General features: G+C 43.0%; 1 protein-coding gene across 1 annotated transcript in view; it reads left to right on the forward strand.

The window, feature by feature from the left end:
- The first annotated feature begins 1418 nt into the window (after window positions 1-1418).
- The window catches only part of IFT80 (intraflagellar transport 80), a 106077-nt gene continuing 92093 nt past the window's right edge, over window positions 1419-15402 (forward strand). Inside the window, exons 1-2 of the mRNA XM_023744001.1 lie at window positions 1419-1549; window positions 14498-14581. Coding sequence (XP_023599769.1) covers window positions 14545-14581 — 37 coding nt within the window. The 5' untranslated portion in view covers window positions 1419-1549; window positions 14498-14544. The remainder of the gene's footprint in view (window positions 1550-14497; window positions 14582-15402) is intronic.

Below are 15402 nucleotides of genomic sequence, written 5' to 3' on the forward strand. Positions count from 1 at the left end.
GTGCCGGGCGTTCCAGCAACGATGGGGCAACCGCTTAGGTCCTTTTCTGTGTCTTAAATGCCCCGCCCGCCGCCGCCCGCGGAGTGAAGCTCACAGGTACACGCGATCGCTGTTTCTAAGCGAAAGTTAACCTGCAGACGCCGGCGGGGACGAGCATCCCCTCGCTCTCGGGGCCGGGGTGCCGGTGCACAGACGTAGAGGAGTCCGTGCAAACGGCAGGTCTGCGGGGCTGCGAACGCTTCCCCAGAGCGGAAGCCCCACGGGGCGCCTCGCCGCCCACTGTCCTCGCCCTGCCAATTGGCTCCGGGCGCCCGCGGACAGCTCGCGCGCGGCCCCGAAGTCTCCCCTACAGTCCGGCCGGGAGGGAGGAAGGGAGGGAGAGAGGGCGGGCGGACGCTGGGCTCCACCACTCGCGGCGTCCAAATCGGACACCGGCAGCGCCCGCCCCGGTTCCATCATCCGGGGGCGACAGGGGTCTGTCCCTCCGGCGCCCGCAGCGGAATCCCGTCGGATAATCAACTAGAAAGGTCGCCAGTGAAGGGCCAAGACCGGGCGACCAGTCCCTCGGGAGAAGAGAGACGGGTCGGGGGCGACGCCCTTCCCCCGACGGACAGCAGGACGGGTGCGACCCGCGAGGCTTCAGAACCCCCCAGCCCCCCACCCCCACGCCCCGCGCGAAAGCCGAAGTAGCTCCGAGAAGCGGCGCCCGGGAGACGCGCGCGGAAAGCCCGGCCGCCGGGGAGCGGCCGCGGGGGGGAGGGGTGACAGCGGGAGCGATCTCCCGGCGACAGCTCGGCGCGGACTTCGGCGGCTCCAGCTCGAGGCCTCGACGCTCCGGGCGCGCGGACGGGGCAGGAAGTGAGAGCATGACAACCTGGTCAGGAAGGGAGGCACTTTACCTGCGGGGCGGTCCACTCGGATCGAGGCTGGGAACGGCGGTGCAGACCCCCGCTCTTCCCGGTGTTTCGGCTCCGGGTCCTTCACTCGAAAATGGCGCCTAAAATACAAACTCGAACGGAAATTCGTTACAAATGTGCGCAATGCTTTCTGGGAGCCACTTATTTGAAAAAAAGTGCGGCGATTATCTTCGCCATCTTCTGGGCGCTTACACGCATGCGCCGACTCCTGGAGGGCGGGGAGGGGTGGGGGGGAAACTCAGGCGACGTGGGCCGTCTCTACTAAGTGAAAACACTGTTTCGAAACAGTATTTTCCTTGGGACCTACGGAAACAGCAGTCTTTTAAAAATATTACCGAGAATACCCGACAGGGCGAGTTTTTGAAAGGGGAAGAAAATAAAGAGTAAGGTTCCGCCCGCAGCTGGAGGCAGCGCTCAGTCGTCCAATGACAGACCTTACACCGGGAGGGCGGGCGTTCTGGGGGGCGGGGTCTCGGGCCCGCTCGCAAGGCGCGTGGCCGGGAAGTATCGCGAGAAGAGGGAGGGCGCGTAGCTTTTTAGAAGTCACTATGGTGACAGGGCGGTCGGGAAGCATCTTGGTAACTGGTCCCGGCTCTGTGAAAGCAGTCGCCATCGCTTTCCTGGGATTTAAGGTAAATCTCTTCACCTTTGGACGTGGTGAAGAAAGGGTTTGGAAGTTGTGGCAAGCACTGGATCCCACGTTTCCTGCCTTGAGGATGTGTGTGACGTGAAGCATCAGTTATTTTCCGTCTCCCTGTGGGCAGTAGACCTAGCTTTCGGGATGCAACGGAGGGAGCCCTGAATTTGGAGGGAGTCGAGGGACTCTGAGGAGGAGGGAAGACCTAAATTGGTGAATGGTCGAGTAGTCCACATGTGAATAACGGAAGAATGATTTCGAGTTATTGGTGTTAGTCGTTAGTGTCATGAGTGAAGGGCGGTGGTGGTGGGTTTTTGAAAGTCCAGAGAAGGAGCGATTTGTCGATGTCATCTGGTTGATTTTAAGAGAAAATCGATCAGCAAATATTTCTAAAGTGGCTTTTGTATACAGCGCACTGTGTAAGGCATAATCAGAATTATTAAGCAAGTATTCCTGTTCCCAGAGAACTTAGTTATGTTGGTAGTGAATTTTTAACCTGGAGTCTGTGGATCTGGTGATTGGTGGTGATTGGGCTTCAGAGGAGTTCATAGCCGCTCCCCCTTTCCCAAATTGTACAAAATTCTGTGTTTGTGCATTTTTCTGGGGAGTTAATTTTTCCAGAACTTTGATCCAGAACTTTGATCTGATGCTCAAACGTGGTCTTAATCCCCCAATAAGTACTTATATCCTTGACTTTGAGAAGTAGGAGCCTCTTGTTTTCTTTAAATTTTGCACACTTAGTGCCTGGCATACTAAGCATCAATAAATCTGCTTTCTGAATGAATTTATATTGTCATTCTAAGTAAGTATTACGACTCTTGCCCTGAGGAGCATAAAGTCAGGTTCATTAATTCTCAAAGAAGGGTGTGGACACTCACTGCAAGTGCATGAATCTGGTGAGCTTGGGAGATGGGTGTGGTTTCAATAAGCATTGACTTGATATTATAACTTTATTGTTTTTTTTAAATATATTTTTATTGATTTTAGAGAGGGAGAGAGAGAGAGAAACATTAATGATGAGAATCACTGATTGGCTGCCTCCTGCACGCCCCTACTGGGGATCAGCCCACAACCCAGTTGCATGTACCCTTGACTGGAATGGAACCTGGGACCCTTCAGTCCACAGGCCCACGCTCTATTCACTGAACCAAACCAGCTAGGGCTATTTATTGTTTTTGTAAGACAAACTACAGACAAGAAAGCTGAAGGGGAAAAAATTGGGTGGTAGGCATACTAGAAGGTATAGATAGGGATTCTCTCTGAGAGCTTCTGAAATCTTTTGGGTTTTCGAAGTTTGTAAAACATTGCAAAACCTGCGTTGGAGGGATATTAACTATGAAAAAGCAAAGACAAGCCCGGCCAGTGTGGCTCAGTGGTTGAGCATCGACCTTTGAACCAGAATGTCAAGGTTCGATTCCTGGTCAGGGCACATGCTGGGGTTGTTGACGAGGTCCCCAGTGGGGGGGCATGCCGGAGGTAGCTGATCAATGATTCTCTTCATTAATGCTTCTATCTTTCTCTCCCTCTCCCTTCCTCTCTGAAATCAATAAAAATATATTTTTTTAAAAAGCAAAGACTAGACCAAATTGAGTATTTATATATATAAATAGAGAGTATTTATAAATATAAATATTTATATATAATATTTATTTGAGAGTATTTATATATATAAAAGCCTAAGTGACCATTGCAACCGAACAAACGACCGAACAGGAAGCATGGGGCGACCAGGCTGGCAGGGGGATTAGTGAGGGACGACAAAACGACTGAGCAGCAGGCTGCGTGGGGGCAACCAGGCTGGCAGGGGGGTTGGTGAGGGACAACCAAATGACCGAGCAGCAGGCTGCGTGGGGAGACCAGGCCCGCAGGAGGGGCAGTTGGGGGTGACCAGGCCGGCATGGGGGGGCATTAGGGGGCGCACTGGCTGGCAGGGGGGGCAGTTGGGGTGACCAGGCCAGCGGGGGGGGGGCAGTTAGGGGAGATCAGGCAGGCAGGTGAGCAGTTAGGAGCCAGTGGTCCTGGATTGTGAGAGGGATGTCCGACTGCTGGCAGTCCCCTAAACCGGCAGTTGGACATCCCCCGAGAGGTCCCGGATTGGAGAGGTTGCAGGCTGGGCTGAGGGGAAACCGCCCCCCCCCCCAACCCCGTGCATGAATTTTGTGCACTGGGCCTCTAGTTTATTTATAAAACCAGCATGTAATACCTATCTCATAGGATTGTTTATGATTGTTCATCCAGCACACATGCTATAAGCATTTGATATTGTACTATGGATGTATAATGGGATGTCCAGTTAGAAGGTTAGCTTATAAAGGTTAGCTTGAAAGCCATGTCAAGGATTTTAGATGTCGTATGAAGGAAGCATCTATTAGAAAAATTTTGTGCTAAGGAATGACTTGGTAAAAACAACAACAAAAACAGTAATTATGTGGGATGTGTTAAAAGCAAAAGAGACAGATCAGGAATGCTTTAGTTAGATTATTACTGTATAGTCCTCCATGTGGGAGGTGAGAAGTCTCTATGTAGTAGAATGGAAAAAATCCTGACATATTTTGGAAGAAATAAAATCTGTAGTTTTTATAGATTTTAATGTACGAAGCTGAGAGTGTAAACCCTTAAAGTCAGATACTATTCTTTGTTTGAATCTTTAAATTAGTGATGAAGGGATAGGAAGAAAGAGAAATCACAAATAATTCCTAGTTTTACTGCTTTTGATAATTGCTGTAATAATGGTAAGTCTTAATGACTAATAAGAAATGTAGTCCAGCCGGTGTGGTTCAGTGTTTGAGCATCAACCTATGAACCAGGAGGCCAAAGTTTGATTCCCAGTCAGGGCACATGCCCAGGTTTCTGGCTTGATCCCTAGTAGGGAGCCTGCAGAAGGCAGCCGATGGATGATTCCCTCTCATCATTGATGTTTCTCTCTCTCTCTCTCTCTCTCCTTCCCTCTCACTCTCCCTCCCTCTCCCTTCCTTTCTCTGAAATCGATAGAAACATATTATAAAATATCAATAAAGTAACTGTGGCTTTAGATTTAGTTGAACCTAATCATGCCCCACTCAAAACAAATGTTTTCAAAATGGACTTAAACCAGGTTATATAATGAAGAAAAGACATTCATAACAAATAGCTACTTAAATTTAGAGTGAAAATAAGACACTCAGAATAAGAAATAATTTGAGAAGAGATTAGGGTCACAAGAAATAAAGACTGGTGATCCCTGCCAATACTTTGGATGCTTCTCATGAAATTAACACTTTCTAATCTTTATGGTCCAAAATCATCTACTAACAACAATTATCTATAATTTCAGGCATTTCAGGCATACCCAGAAAAGAACCCTTACTTTTATATTTTATTTTTTAAAATATATTTTATTGATTTTTTTACAGAGAGGAAGGGAGAGGGATAGAGAGTTAGAAACATCAATTAGAGGGAGACATCGATCAGCTGCATCCTGCACACTCCCTACTGGGGATGTGCCCACAACCAAGGTACATGCCCTTGACCAGAATCGAACCTGGGACCCTTGAGTCTGCAGGCTGACGCTCTACCCACTGAGCCAAACCGGTTAGGGCACTTTTTATATTTTAAAAGTAAAATTGCACTCTGCAGGGAGAAATAAGTTCAGAAAAAAAGTTGGAATTAGAATTAAAATACACATTTGCAATTTAAGTGCACGATTTTGTCATTATAATAATACTAGAGGCCTGATGCACGAAATTCGTGCAAGAATGGGCCTTCCTTCCCCTGGCTGCCGGCACCGCCTTTGCTCGGGCCCGGAGCCACCTTTCTGCCTTGGCTCCAGCCCGGAGCCGCCTCTCCGCCTTCCCACGCTGCCCAGAGGCCCAGAGCGGCTGGGGCGGTGCGCAATGCCTGCATCCTTGACGAAGCAAGCGACCTGCCCTGGCAGCTTGGCGCCTGCATATGCAAATTAGCGTTCCATCTTTGTTGGGTTAATTTGCATACTCACTCCTGATTGGCTTGTGGGCATTGTGAAGGTATGGTCAATTTGCATCTTTCTCTTTTATTAGTGTAGATATGTTTTGTTTGCCTTCTAATGTGGTCACAACATTTCATAAAATGAAATTAACTTGCAGGTAAATGTTTAAAAATTTTAAATTTGTAATTGTAAATATTTGAGTTAATTAGATATTAAGTAATAAAATGAATAAATAAACATCAAGTTATGTATAAGTAGAGAATATTGTTCAAGATTAATAAATTGGATATAGACACAGGACAGACAGTAATGAATATCATAAGCCTCCAAATACATTAACCTTGTTGAAACTCTCACCTATTTTGCAGAAAAAATAGGAAGTAAGGAAGGGGAACAGTTTTTTGGAAAGGACCATTTTGAAACAGGACTTTATTTTTATTCATGTTTGTTGGGTTTATGGAAAGATGTATTAAATGGGCAGTAGCAGTAGAAAATATAGCTCAAGAGAGAAAATTGGATGAGATAGTGTTATAAAGATAATTGGAACACTAAAAATAGATTAGTTTTTTTAAGGTTGTGAGTAAAGAGGGGATAGTATCAGAAAATGCTCATTCTTAGAATCTAGGAAAAGAAATAATTATAGTAATGTCTCTGGTAGGACTCTAGACACATGACAGAAAACCCAATCCAATTTGTCTTAAGAAAAAAAAATTGGCTCCCATAACCAAAAAATCAGGTGAGTATAACTGGATTCGGTGTTCAAACAAAGACAGCAGGATTTGGTTTCTTTGCTCTTCTTTGCATACCATCATCTTGGCATTATTGTTAGGCTCTACATAGTGGCTTTTGGCACCTCAAGGCTGTCTGCCTGCGATGGTAAGATAGCTACAGCAACTTCGCCTCAAATCTCCTAAAATGAATGGCTTGACATAGGAGAGTTTTTCTTCTCTATCATTTATTTGAATAAAAGTTCTGTGAAACAGTCTCTGTGCAAAGGGAATAAAGTGCTCTAATTGGTTTAAGTCTGGGTCTCATGCTGGCCCCGTTCAAGCCACAAAAGCTAAGAGTAAGGAAGTCAGTGTTTCAAGGAGAAAGTCTTTGTAGCTAGGATAAGAGTGAATATATGTAGAATGACAAAAACACCAATTTGCACTACAAATAGGTAACCATTATTAAGTTCTTACTATGTTTCAGCACTCTACTGGACATTTTATTTTTTATTGATTTCAGAGAGGAAGGAAGAGGGAGAGATAGAAACATCATTGATGAGAGAGACTCATTGATCTGCTGCCTCCTGCATGCCCCCTACTGGGGATGGAGCCCACAACCTGTGCATGTGTCCTGACCAGGAATTGAACCCTGACCTCCTGGTTCATAGGTCGATGCTCAAACACTGAGCCATGCCTGCTGGGGCTCTACTGGACATTTTAGGTACTTATCTCATTCATCATAACCTGTGAAGTAGGTATTATTAGCCCCATTTTAAATAAGGAAAAAATAATGTACAGTATTTGGGAGATCACTAGGAGGGGAGTTCACTATAAGAAGGAGTCAAGTGTAGTAGAGACTGCAAAGAGAATGAGAATGGTGATCTTATGAATAAATTAACATTTATTAGGTTTTTAAAAAATGCAGAAATGCATACAGAAGAAAATACAATTGGGTCATAATCGTATCACTCAGTTAATTATAAGAAATATATGAATGTATAGATAAATAAAATACTATGAACATGGTAAAAACTTCAAACAGTATAGAAACATATAAAATGAGAATTAAAAGCTTCCCTTCTCATCCCAGTGCCCCTACTCTCACAAAAGTCTCCATTAAATGTCTTGTATATATCTTACCATAAAAATACAATAGCTTATATATTCCTTTTTATTTACACAAAGGGGATTGCATTACATAATATTGCTGTATATATTTTGTCATTTAACGTATTATAGACATTCTATATTAGTATATATAGATTCACCTCATTTTTAAAATAGTTGCATAGCACTCTCGTGTATCAGTTGAGTGTGATTCTTTTATGCTAGTTGATGAATTAAAAGGATGAATTAAAGATGACTACTTATTTTAAAACTAGGAGCCCAGTGCGCGAATTGCGCGGCCCGCCCACCCACCTGTCGCCCTGCCTTGACACCTGAACCTCTCCACACAGAGCTCCAGCAGGCCTGGCCTAGCCCCCACCCCTCCACTCCTCTGGCCTTCTCTGGCTGCTTCAAGCCCCACCCTCAGTCCCTCAAGTCACCTCGAGCTGGTCCCGCCTTCTCTGGGTGCCTCCCCGCTTCTGCCCTGTCTCCAGAGCAATGTGGTGGCCCCGCCCCGTCATGGCGCCAGAGGAGAGCGTGGAAACCTCCTGCCTGCTGCACTGTACTCCTTCCCCAGGCAGATGAGTGGTGGATGGCAAAGGACTGGTGAGGGGGTGCGCCTACGGGCTCTCACCCCTGCCCTCCCGGCACGGGCCTCCTCCAGGCGCCTCCCTGCTTCCACCCTGTCTGCGGGAGCAACGCCCGCTGTGCACGCACAGGCAGCCTCCTCCTTAGCGGTCGTGACTGTGACACCGTTAGGACCAATTAGCATATTACCTCTTTTTATATATATATATATATATAGATTTGTGGATCACATGGTTTATTAGCTAGAATAATAATAAACACCATGCATTTATTAGGACACCCAATGAAAGGATAATATTAAAGTATGGTGGCAAGATCTAGCTATAATGATAACTAGAATTGCAAGGAAATGTAAATATCACAGCATATACCTACACTTTAGCAAATGCATATGGGAATTGGAGTGGGGTGGGAGTTAGAGGTCTTTTGTAATTGAACTATACTGCCATTTGAAAACCTGTTTCTTTTACTTGCTGTGTCTTTGAATCTGTCCCTGGAAATGATGAGCCTGTCATACAAGAGAGATCTTGTATAGTTCTATGATAGGACCAATCTGAATAAAAGATCTGGCTCTCTCCTTCCTTTCTCCTCTGGGAGGAGACACAGGAGCCTGCTCAGAGCTATCTGTTTAGAAGACTGTTGATGCAAATTGCACTTTTAAACACGGGACCTTGGGTAGTTAAAAGCAAACCATTAGTTTCTTTTCTTTTTTTTTTTTAAATATATTTTATTGATTTTTTACAGAGAGGAAGGGAGAGAGATAGTTAGAAACATCAATGAGAGAGAAACATCGATCAGCTGCCTCCTGCACATCTCCCACTGGGGACGTGCCCGCAACCCAGGTACATGCCCTTGACCGGAATCGAACCTGGGACCCTTCAGTCCGCAGGCCGACGCTCTATCCACTGAGCCAAACCGGTTTCGGCGCAAACCATTAGTTTCAACTATTAACATCAATAGTTGTTAGCCAAGGGTTAGCCAATATGCAGGTGAACTAAAAAGAACTTGGTATTAATGTGCTTATGATCTAGTTCTTGCATTTCTTATCTATCCTTCACATTCTTGTTCACCACTGAGACTTTTCTGCTACTTATTTATAGGTACATTCTTGTTGACAAATCATGCCTTCCCTCTTTCCTGACTGAAATTTTTCTGCTTTTGTTAGTGCTTCTATCTCTGTTTTATTTCTTAAATGTAATTGTTCTTTTTTCTTTTATTGTAGACCATTTTAAGCATTTTTAAATGTACAGTTCAGTGGCATTAAGTATATTCATATTGTGCTACTATCACTTCCATCCATCCACAGAACTCTTTTCCTCTTGCAGAACTGAAACTCTGTACCCATTAAATAGTAACTCCCCAATCCTCCTTCTCCCATCCCCTGGCAACCATCATTTTACTTACTATCTATGAATTTGACTACTCTAGATACTTCATACAAGTGGAACCATACAGTATCTGTGCTTTCATGATTGACTTATTTCAATTAGCATAATGTTAAGTTTAATTCTTAGCAATAATGCTTAATTCTCTTTTCTTATTTCTAACTCTGTTCCACATTATAAACACACTAGAGGCCTGGTGCATGAAATTCGTGCACTTGGTGGGGGGGTGTTCCTTAGCCCAGCCTCCACCCTCTTGCAGTCCAGGACCCCTCGGAGGATGTCCGTCTGCTTGCTTAGGCCCGATCCCCCTGGATTTCACAACTGTTAATGCCACATCCAGTTTTGAGGGCAGCTGGAGAAATAGTCTTTGTCCTAGGTGGTCAGATGTGTAGCAAAAATTCAGATTCTTTGTCCTAGGTGGTCAGATGTATAGCAAAAATTCAGATTCTTCTACCACATAAGTAGGGATGAGTGAATATTGGAGAATAGTCAGCTGTTTTGACCATTTCCCACCATCTGTCCCAAACTCTTAGCTCTTTCCAGTGTAAATCCTACCACTCTACCTTTTGGAACTCACAATGTGTTATTGGTCAAAAAATCTTTACTCTGGAATGGTTTATTTCTTTACTTTCACAGTCTAACTTAAATCTGGTTCTTTCCTAAGGACACTGCATTCCCCTCGGCCCTCTCAAGTGGAAGCTGTTTAGCCTCCCAGATTCCCATGTGTCAGAGGGCCTTCTTTCTCATTAGTGTATCTGGACAGTTGGTTCCCTTTCCTCTTCCTCTCTAAAATCTCCTACTCTCTTTGAAATAAGTCCTACCAGTCAACCCTGTCTTTCTGCAGTCATCTGCAGATCTATGCTGTGTCTATCTCCACCACTATTCTTCTCATTCTTCTCAATGATTTAATATCCACAAATCAATCTATCCCATTCCCTGGCCTCTCAGTTCATTGACCTCAGCCACCCACTTTTCACCATCTAACCTACTTCAGAATTACCAATATCTACATTCTCCCCAAATAGGTTTTAAGCATCTTATTGTATTTATATCTCCATTTGTTTTTCTCTAGTTTACTTCATGTAGAATCTTAATGCTGTCTTAGCCAGTTTGGCTCTGGGATAGAGGGTCCTGAGGACTGAAGGGTCCGGGTTCGATTCTGGTCAAGGGCATGTACCTGGGTTGCAGGCTAAATCCCCAGTTGGGGCACATTCGGGAAGCACCAATCGAAGTGTCTCTCACATTGATGTTTCTCTCTCTCTCTGTCTCTTCCCCTCCCTTCCACTCTCTCTAAGAATCAATGGAAAAATATCCTCAGGTGAGGGTTAACAAAACAAAACAAAAAATAGAATCTTAATGCAGACAATACTTCAGACTTTAGTAGGACTTCTTAGGCCACCTTTTCATGTACCTGGGTAGTCTCATCTTATGGCTTTGAACATGATCTCTGCACTGACAACCCTCAAATTGATATCTCATTGATATTTCCAGCTCCGTCCTCTTCCTTGACTCCAGACTTGTATATCCAATATCTCCTTGAATTTTCCATTTGGATGTCTAATAGGCTTCTTAAATTTAACATATCCAAAAAAATTTTTTTTATATCTTCCAACATGTTCCTCCCTCAATCTTCACCTCAGTAAGTGGCAATTCTGTTCTACCTATTGAAGCTTCAGTCATTTTTTATTCCTCCTTTTCTTAAACCCAACTCATCAATAAATCCTATGGAATATTATTTCACAATATATTCAGAATGCGACCTCTTCATATCAGTCATACCACTACTGTCTTTCTCATCCAAGCCACATCTTTCAACTCTCTTCTAGACTATTGAAATCCTAAGTGGCCTCCCTGGTTCCAGTCTTGTTCATCCTTGCTCTGTTTTTTTTTTCATTTGCTTTAAAAATATACTATCCATACTGGCACTTTAAAAACGTAAGTCAGATCGTATCTCTTCATTTCTCACAACCCTTCATTCATTCAGAAGAAAATCTGAAGCTTTATTGTGGTTTTTCAAGCCCCTGTATGATCTGTACCCTCTCTCTTCTCCCCTAATTTCCTGCCACTCCCTTCACTCACGCTGTATTAGCCATACTGGCCTTCAGGATCTGACTTAGTCTTAAAGGCATTGCTGGCTGCTGTATTTAGAATTTTAAGGGAGTAAGTGTCGGAGCAGAAAGATCAGTTCTGGGGTTACTGCAGTAATCAAGGCAGGGGATGACAGTGACTTTGGACTATGCTGGACGTGCTGAGAAGTAGCCAGATTTGGAGTATACAGTATTTTGGTTGTTGACTGTCAGGGTTTGCTGAGCACATTTTTGCCTCTTAAGCTCCATGAAATTTGACCCACACTAGACCAAAGACAAATTATAAATGATTTTTGGTAGCAAAGGCATAGTTGCTCTCACGTGCTCCCTTTGCAAAGTTGTGAAATTGATCAAGTTACCTATACTCAAGAAACTTTCTTTTTATTACCTCCCCCCCGCCTCCCCCCCAACCCCTCTTCACTCTACTCCCTACCACCCCCCCCACCCCCCAGTACCACTGACTAGTCAGATCCTTGATAACCAATGCCTTTGGGCAAATAAAAACCTCCTCAGTGCAGCCCTCAGGCAGCTCTGCACTTCCCTGAATTAGTTAAGTGCTAATACTATTTCTTTATTTCTCTATTTAGCTTCACACCAGAATGCCATATCCTTCATGCAAATGATCTCAGCTAAATAGGATGTTTGGGGCCCTGGCTGGGTGGCTGGGTTAGTTGGAGCTTCATCCTGTGCACAAAAAGGTTGAGGGTTAGATTCCAGGTCAAGGCACTTACCTGGCTTTTGGGTTCCAACCCATCAGGGCAAATATGAGAAGCAACCAATCTATGCTCCCTTCCTTCCTTCCTTCCTTCCTTCCTTCCTTCCTTCCTTCCTTCCTTCCTTCCTTCCTTCCTCCCTTTCTTTTCTTCCTTCCTCCCTTTCTTTTCTTCCTTCCTTCCTTCCTCCCTTTCTTTTCTTTCTTCTCTTCTCTTCTCTTCTCTTCTCTTCTCTTCTCTTCTCTTCTCTTCTCTTCTCTTCTCTTCTCTCCTCTCCTCTCTCTTCTCTCCTCTCCTCTCCTCTCCACTCCACTCAGAACAAGTCGTGTGGGATCAGATCTGAACTGTAAAATTCTTACTTTAAAAATTTTTTTATCTTACTATATCATTATCTCACATCAAGAGAAACCATATTCTTGGGTGAAGATTAAAAACAAATAAATAAAAAGAAACAGGATGTATGGGGAAGATCTTTCTGAGCAAGGAAGAATCTTCCTGATGTTAGAATGGCACCTTCCTCTTTCTGTAATTCCTTGGCATCTTGTTTCTGAATTGTTGCAGATTTCTTTCTTATGAAAAAAATTGTTGCTTTTACTATTTAGATGAGATTATTATTGCTTTTGGTGAGACATTATTCCTAATTATTCTGGATTTCATGTTTGAGGTACTTTGATCTAGGCTACATCATGTCTTTGTCAAAGATCTTTCAAGTTTCTGTTTGTAATTGTATATTCAGAGTTTATATATTTTTTCTTGTCATTTGTGTTATCATTTTCAGAAGCAACAATTATCTGCTTTTATTCTTTTAAAATCCTTATAAGCAGGGTGAATTTGGCTTATTATGAAAAAGCAGAATTTCATAAGTATGTTTATTCTTCCCCCCTTTCTAATTGGAAGGGGTCTGATGGGAGGGGAGAAGGAGTTTTGAAAACAATGTTGAAACTCTAAGAACCAAAAGTGAGCCTATGAAGTATGTGGGTAAGAGATTGTGTTCTTTTTCTGGCTGCTGTAACATAGTTTCATACTTTTGACGTTGAACAGAAATCTTGCTGAGTGAACTGGAAGAGACAGAGAGGCTTCTTACCCTAGTTGCAAATTGGCTGACCATAAAACTTCAGATTTTTTTCTGTGGTTTTAACAACTTTTTCCTCCCAGTCTAACAAATTTATGAGTAGAATAAGTGAAAAAGATGCTTTGAAATACAGCTATGTTTAGCACCTTGCTGATCTAAAAACCTTCCTGGGTTAGGGGGAATGATAAGTTATTTAAGGGAGACCTACTGAATTCTTACCTATACTCAGCATATTCTTTGATACAGTTAGCAGTAATTTTCTACTTGGTGAAGAGGATTTTGTTCCTTTAATTACACTTTGATTTAATTTATTTATTTTCTTTTTAGGTTAGTGATATTACTCAGAAAGAATCCTATAACTATAAAATGAACTCAGACAATTTAGCATTTTCTTGATTTGTATCTTTTGATGACCTGGTTATTTGGGGGAGTATTTCTCTTCTTTTTCTAGATTTTTATTTGTCAATTACATTGTGATTTTCATGTAACTTTTATAAGGGTTTTATTACCGCTGCTTACATAACTCACATATTTTTCACATTGTCACTATGACAACCATAAATGTTGGGGTAGTACATCTACCTCCAATAGAATGTAAACCTCAGATTGGACCACTAGGTTGATGATATCATAATATTTCCACGTTATTAAAGCCCTTAATATCTTAGCCCTCAATCACATTTTGGGAATTTATTCTAATGTATTAAACATGACCAATATTGATTTGCCATTGAGGGCTTCCCAGTTTACAGAATCATTTAAAAAAATATATTTTTATTGATTTCAGAGAAGAAGGGAGAGGGAGAGAGAGATAGAAACATCAATGATGAGAGAGAATCATCGCCCGCTGCCTCCCCCCCCCTTCGCCCCTCCCTGCCCCTGGGGATCGAGCCTGCAGCTGGAGCATATGCCCTTGACCGGAATCGAACCGTGGACCCTTCAGTCCATAGGCCAATGTTCTGTCCACAAAGCCAAACCGGCAAGGGCCCAGTTTACAGAATCTTCTGATTTGATCTCCAGATAGCTTTTGGAGATTATTTACCTGACCAGTTTAGTGCCCTGCACTTGTAGGACTGTTTCAGGCAGGGTGTAGAGGGCCTCTGGAGTCCAACCCAAGGTCTCTAATCACCCGTTGGCAGGATTAGCACATTGACTAGTTTTCTTCCTCTTTCCCTGTATTTATACCAGCAGGATTGAAGGTGTGTTTCAGTGTCCTTGGGGTCCTAAGATGTTTTGCTTGCTTTTATTTTGTGTGTGTGTGTGTGTGTGTGTGTGTGTGTACATGTGTTTGTTTTTAATGTAGATTTTATATTTTCCCCCTAATTTTTATTTTTACAGTGAATGCATTCAAGTAGCATTTAAAAATTTTGCTGGAAAGTGGAAGCATGAGACTGAAGATATCACTTTTAAAAGAACCAAAGCATATCCTTTTAACACTTGCAGACCTTATTGTGATCATCTTACTAGAGTATTGTTAAGTTTTGTTCTATTTTGTATTCTACTTGGATAATGGGTGTTTTGGGTGTTTTTTTTTCATTCCTTTAATGGCAGTTTAACTAAATTGTTTTTGAAATATTTGAGGTCATGTGTTGCAGGTAATTCTCCAAAGCAAACTATTTGCTCTAAATCTTACTTTCAAATTCTTATTGACATTTTTCTTACTTTACTTAAGTACTGTACTTAAGTACATAAAAAATAATTTTTGTTTAGTCTAGTAGGATCTTGAAGAGAAGCTTTTTTAAAACAAATAGTTTCTTTGCTAGTGTGATGTAGTAAGTTTTTAAATGAATTTTGCTTTATTTCTTTATACTCTCTTCATGATAAAGTGGAGAACAAGCTGAAGAAATTTGAGCAGTTAGAGCTTTATTATTTCACTAGAGGCCCGGTGCATGAATTCCTACATGGGTGGGGTTCCTTGGCCTGGCCGGCGATAGGGGCTAATTGGTCCGTCTCACCCAGTCCCAATCGGGGCAAATCGGGGCTAGCCGGCTGGGGAGAGGGATCGCAGGAAGTTGGCCAGCCACGGGAGGTTGGCTGTGGGAGCGCACTGATCACCAGGGGGCAGCTCCTGCATTGAGCATCTGCCCCCTGGTGGTCAGTGAGCATCATAGTGACCAGTTGTAATGGTCGCTTAGGCTTTTATACATATAGATGTAAGAAGATGGAAATTATAAATATTTTCTCCAACATATGACCTTATATTTTGTCAACAAGAATTTCTGATTATGTATCAGGAAGATATG

The sequence above is a fragment of the Myotis lucifugus genome, unplaced genomic scaffold, assembly GCF_000147115.1.
Source record: "Myotis lucifugus unplaced genomic scaffold, Myoluc2.0 scaffold_423, whole genome shotgun sequence".
Lineage (NCBI taxonomy): Eukaryota > Metazoa > Chordata > Mammalia > Chiroptera > Vespertilionidae > Myotis > Myotis lucifugus.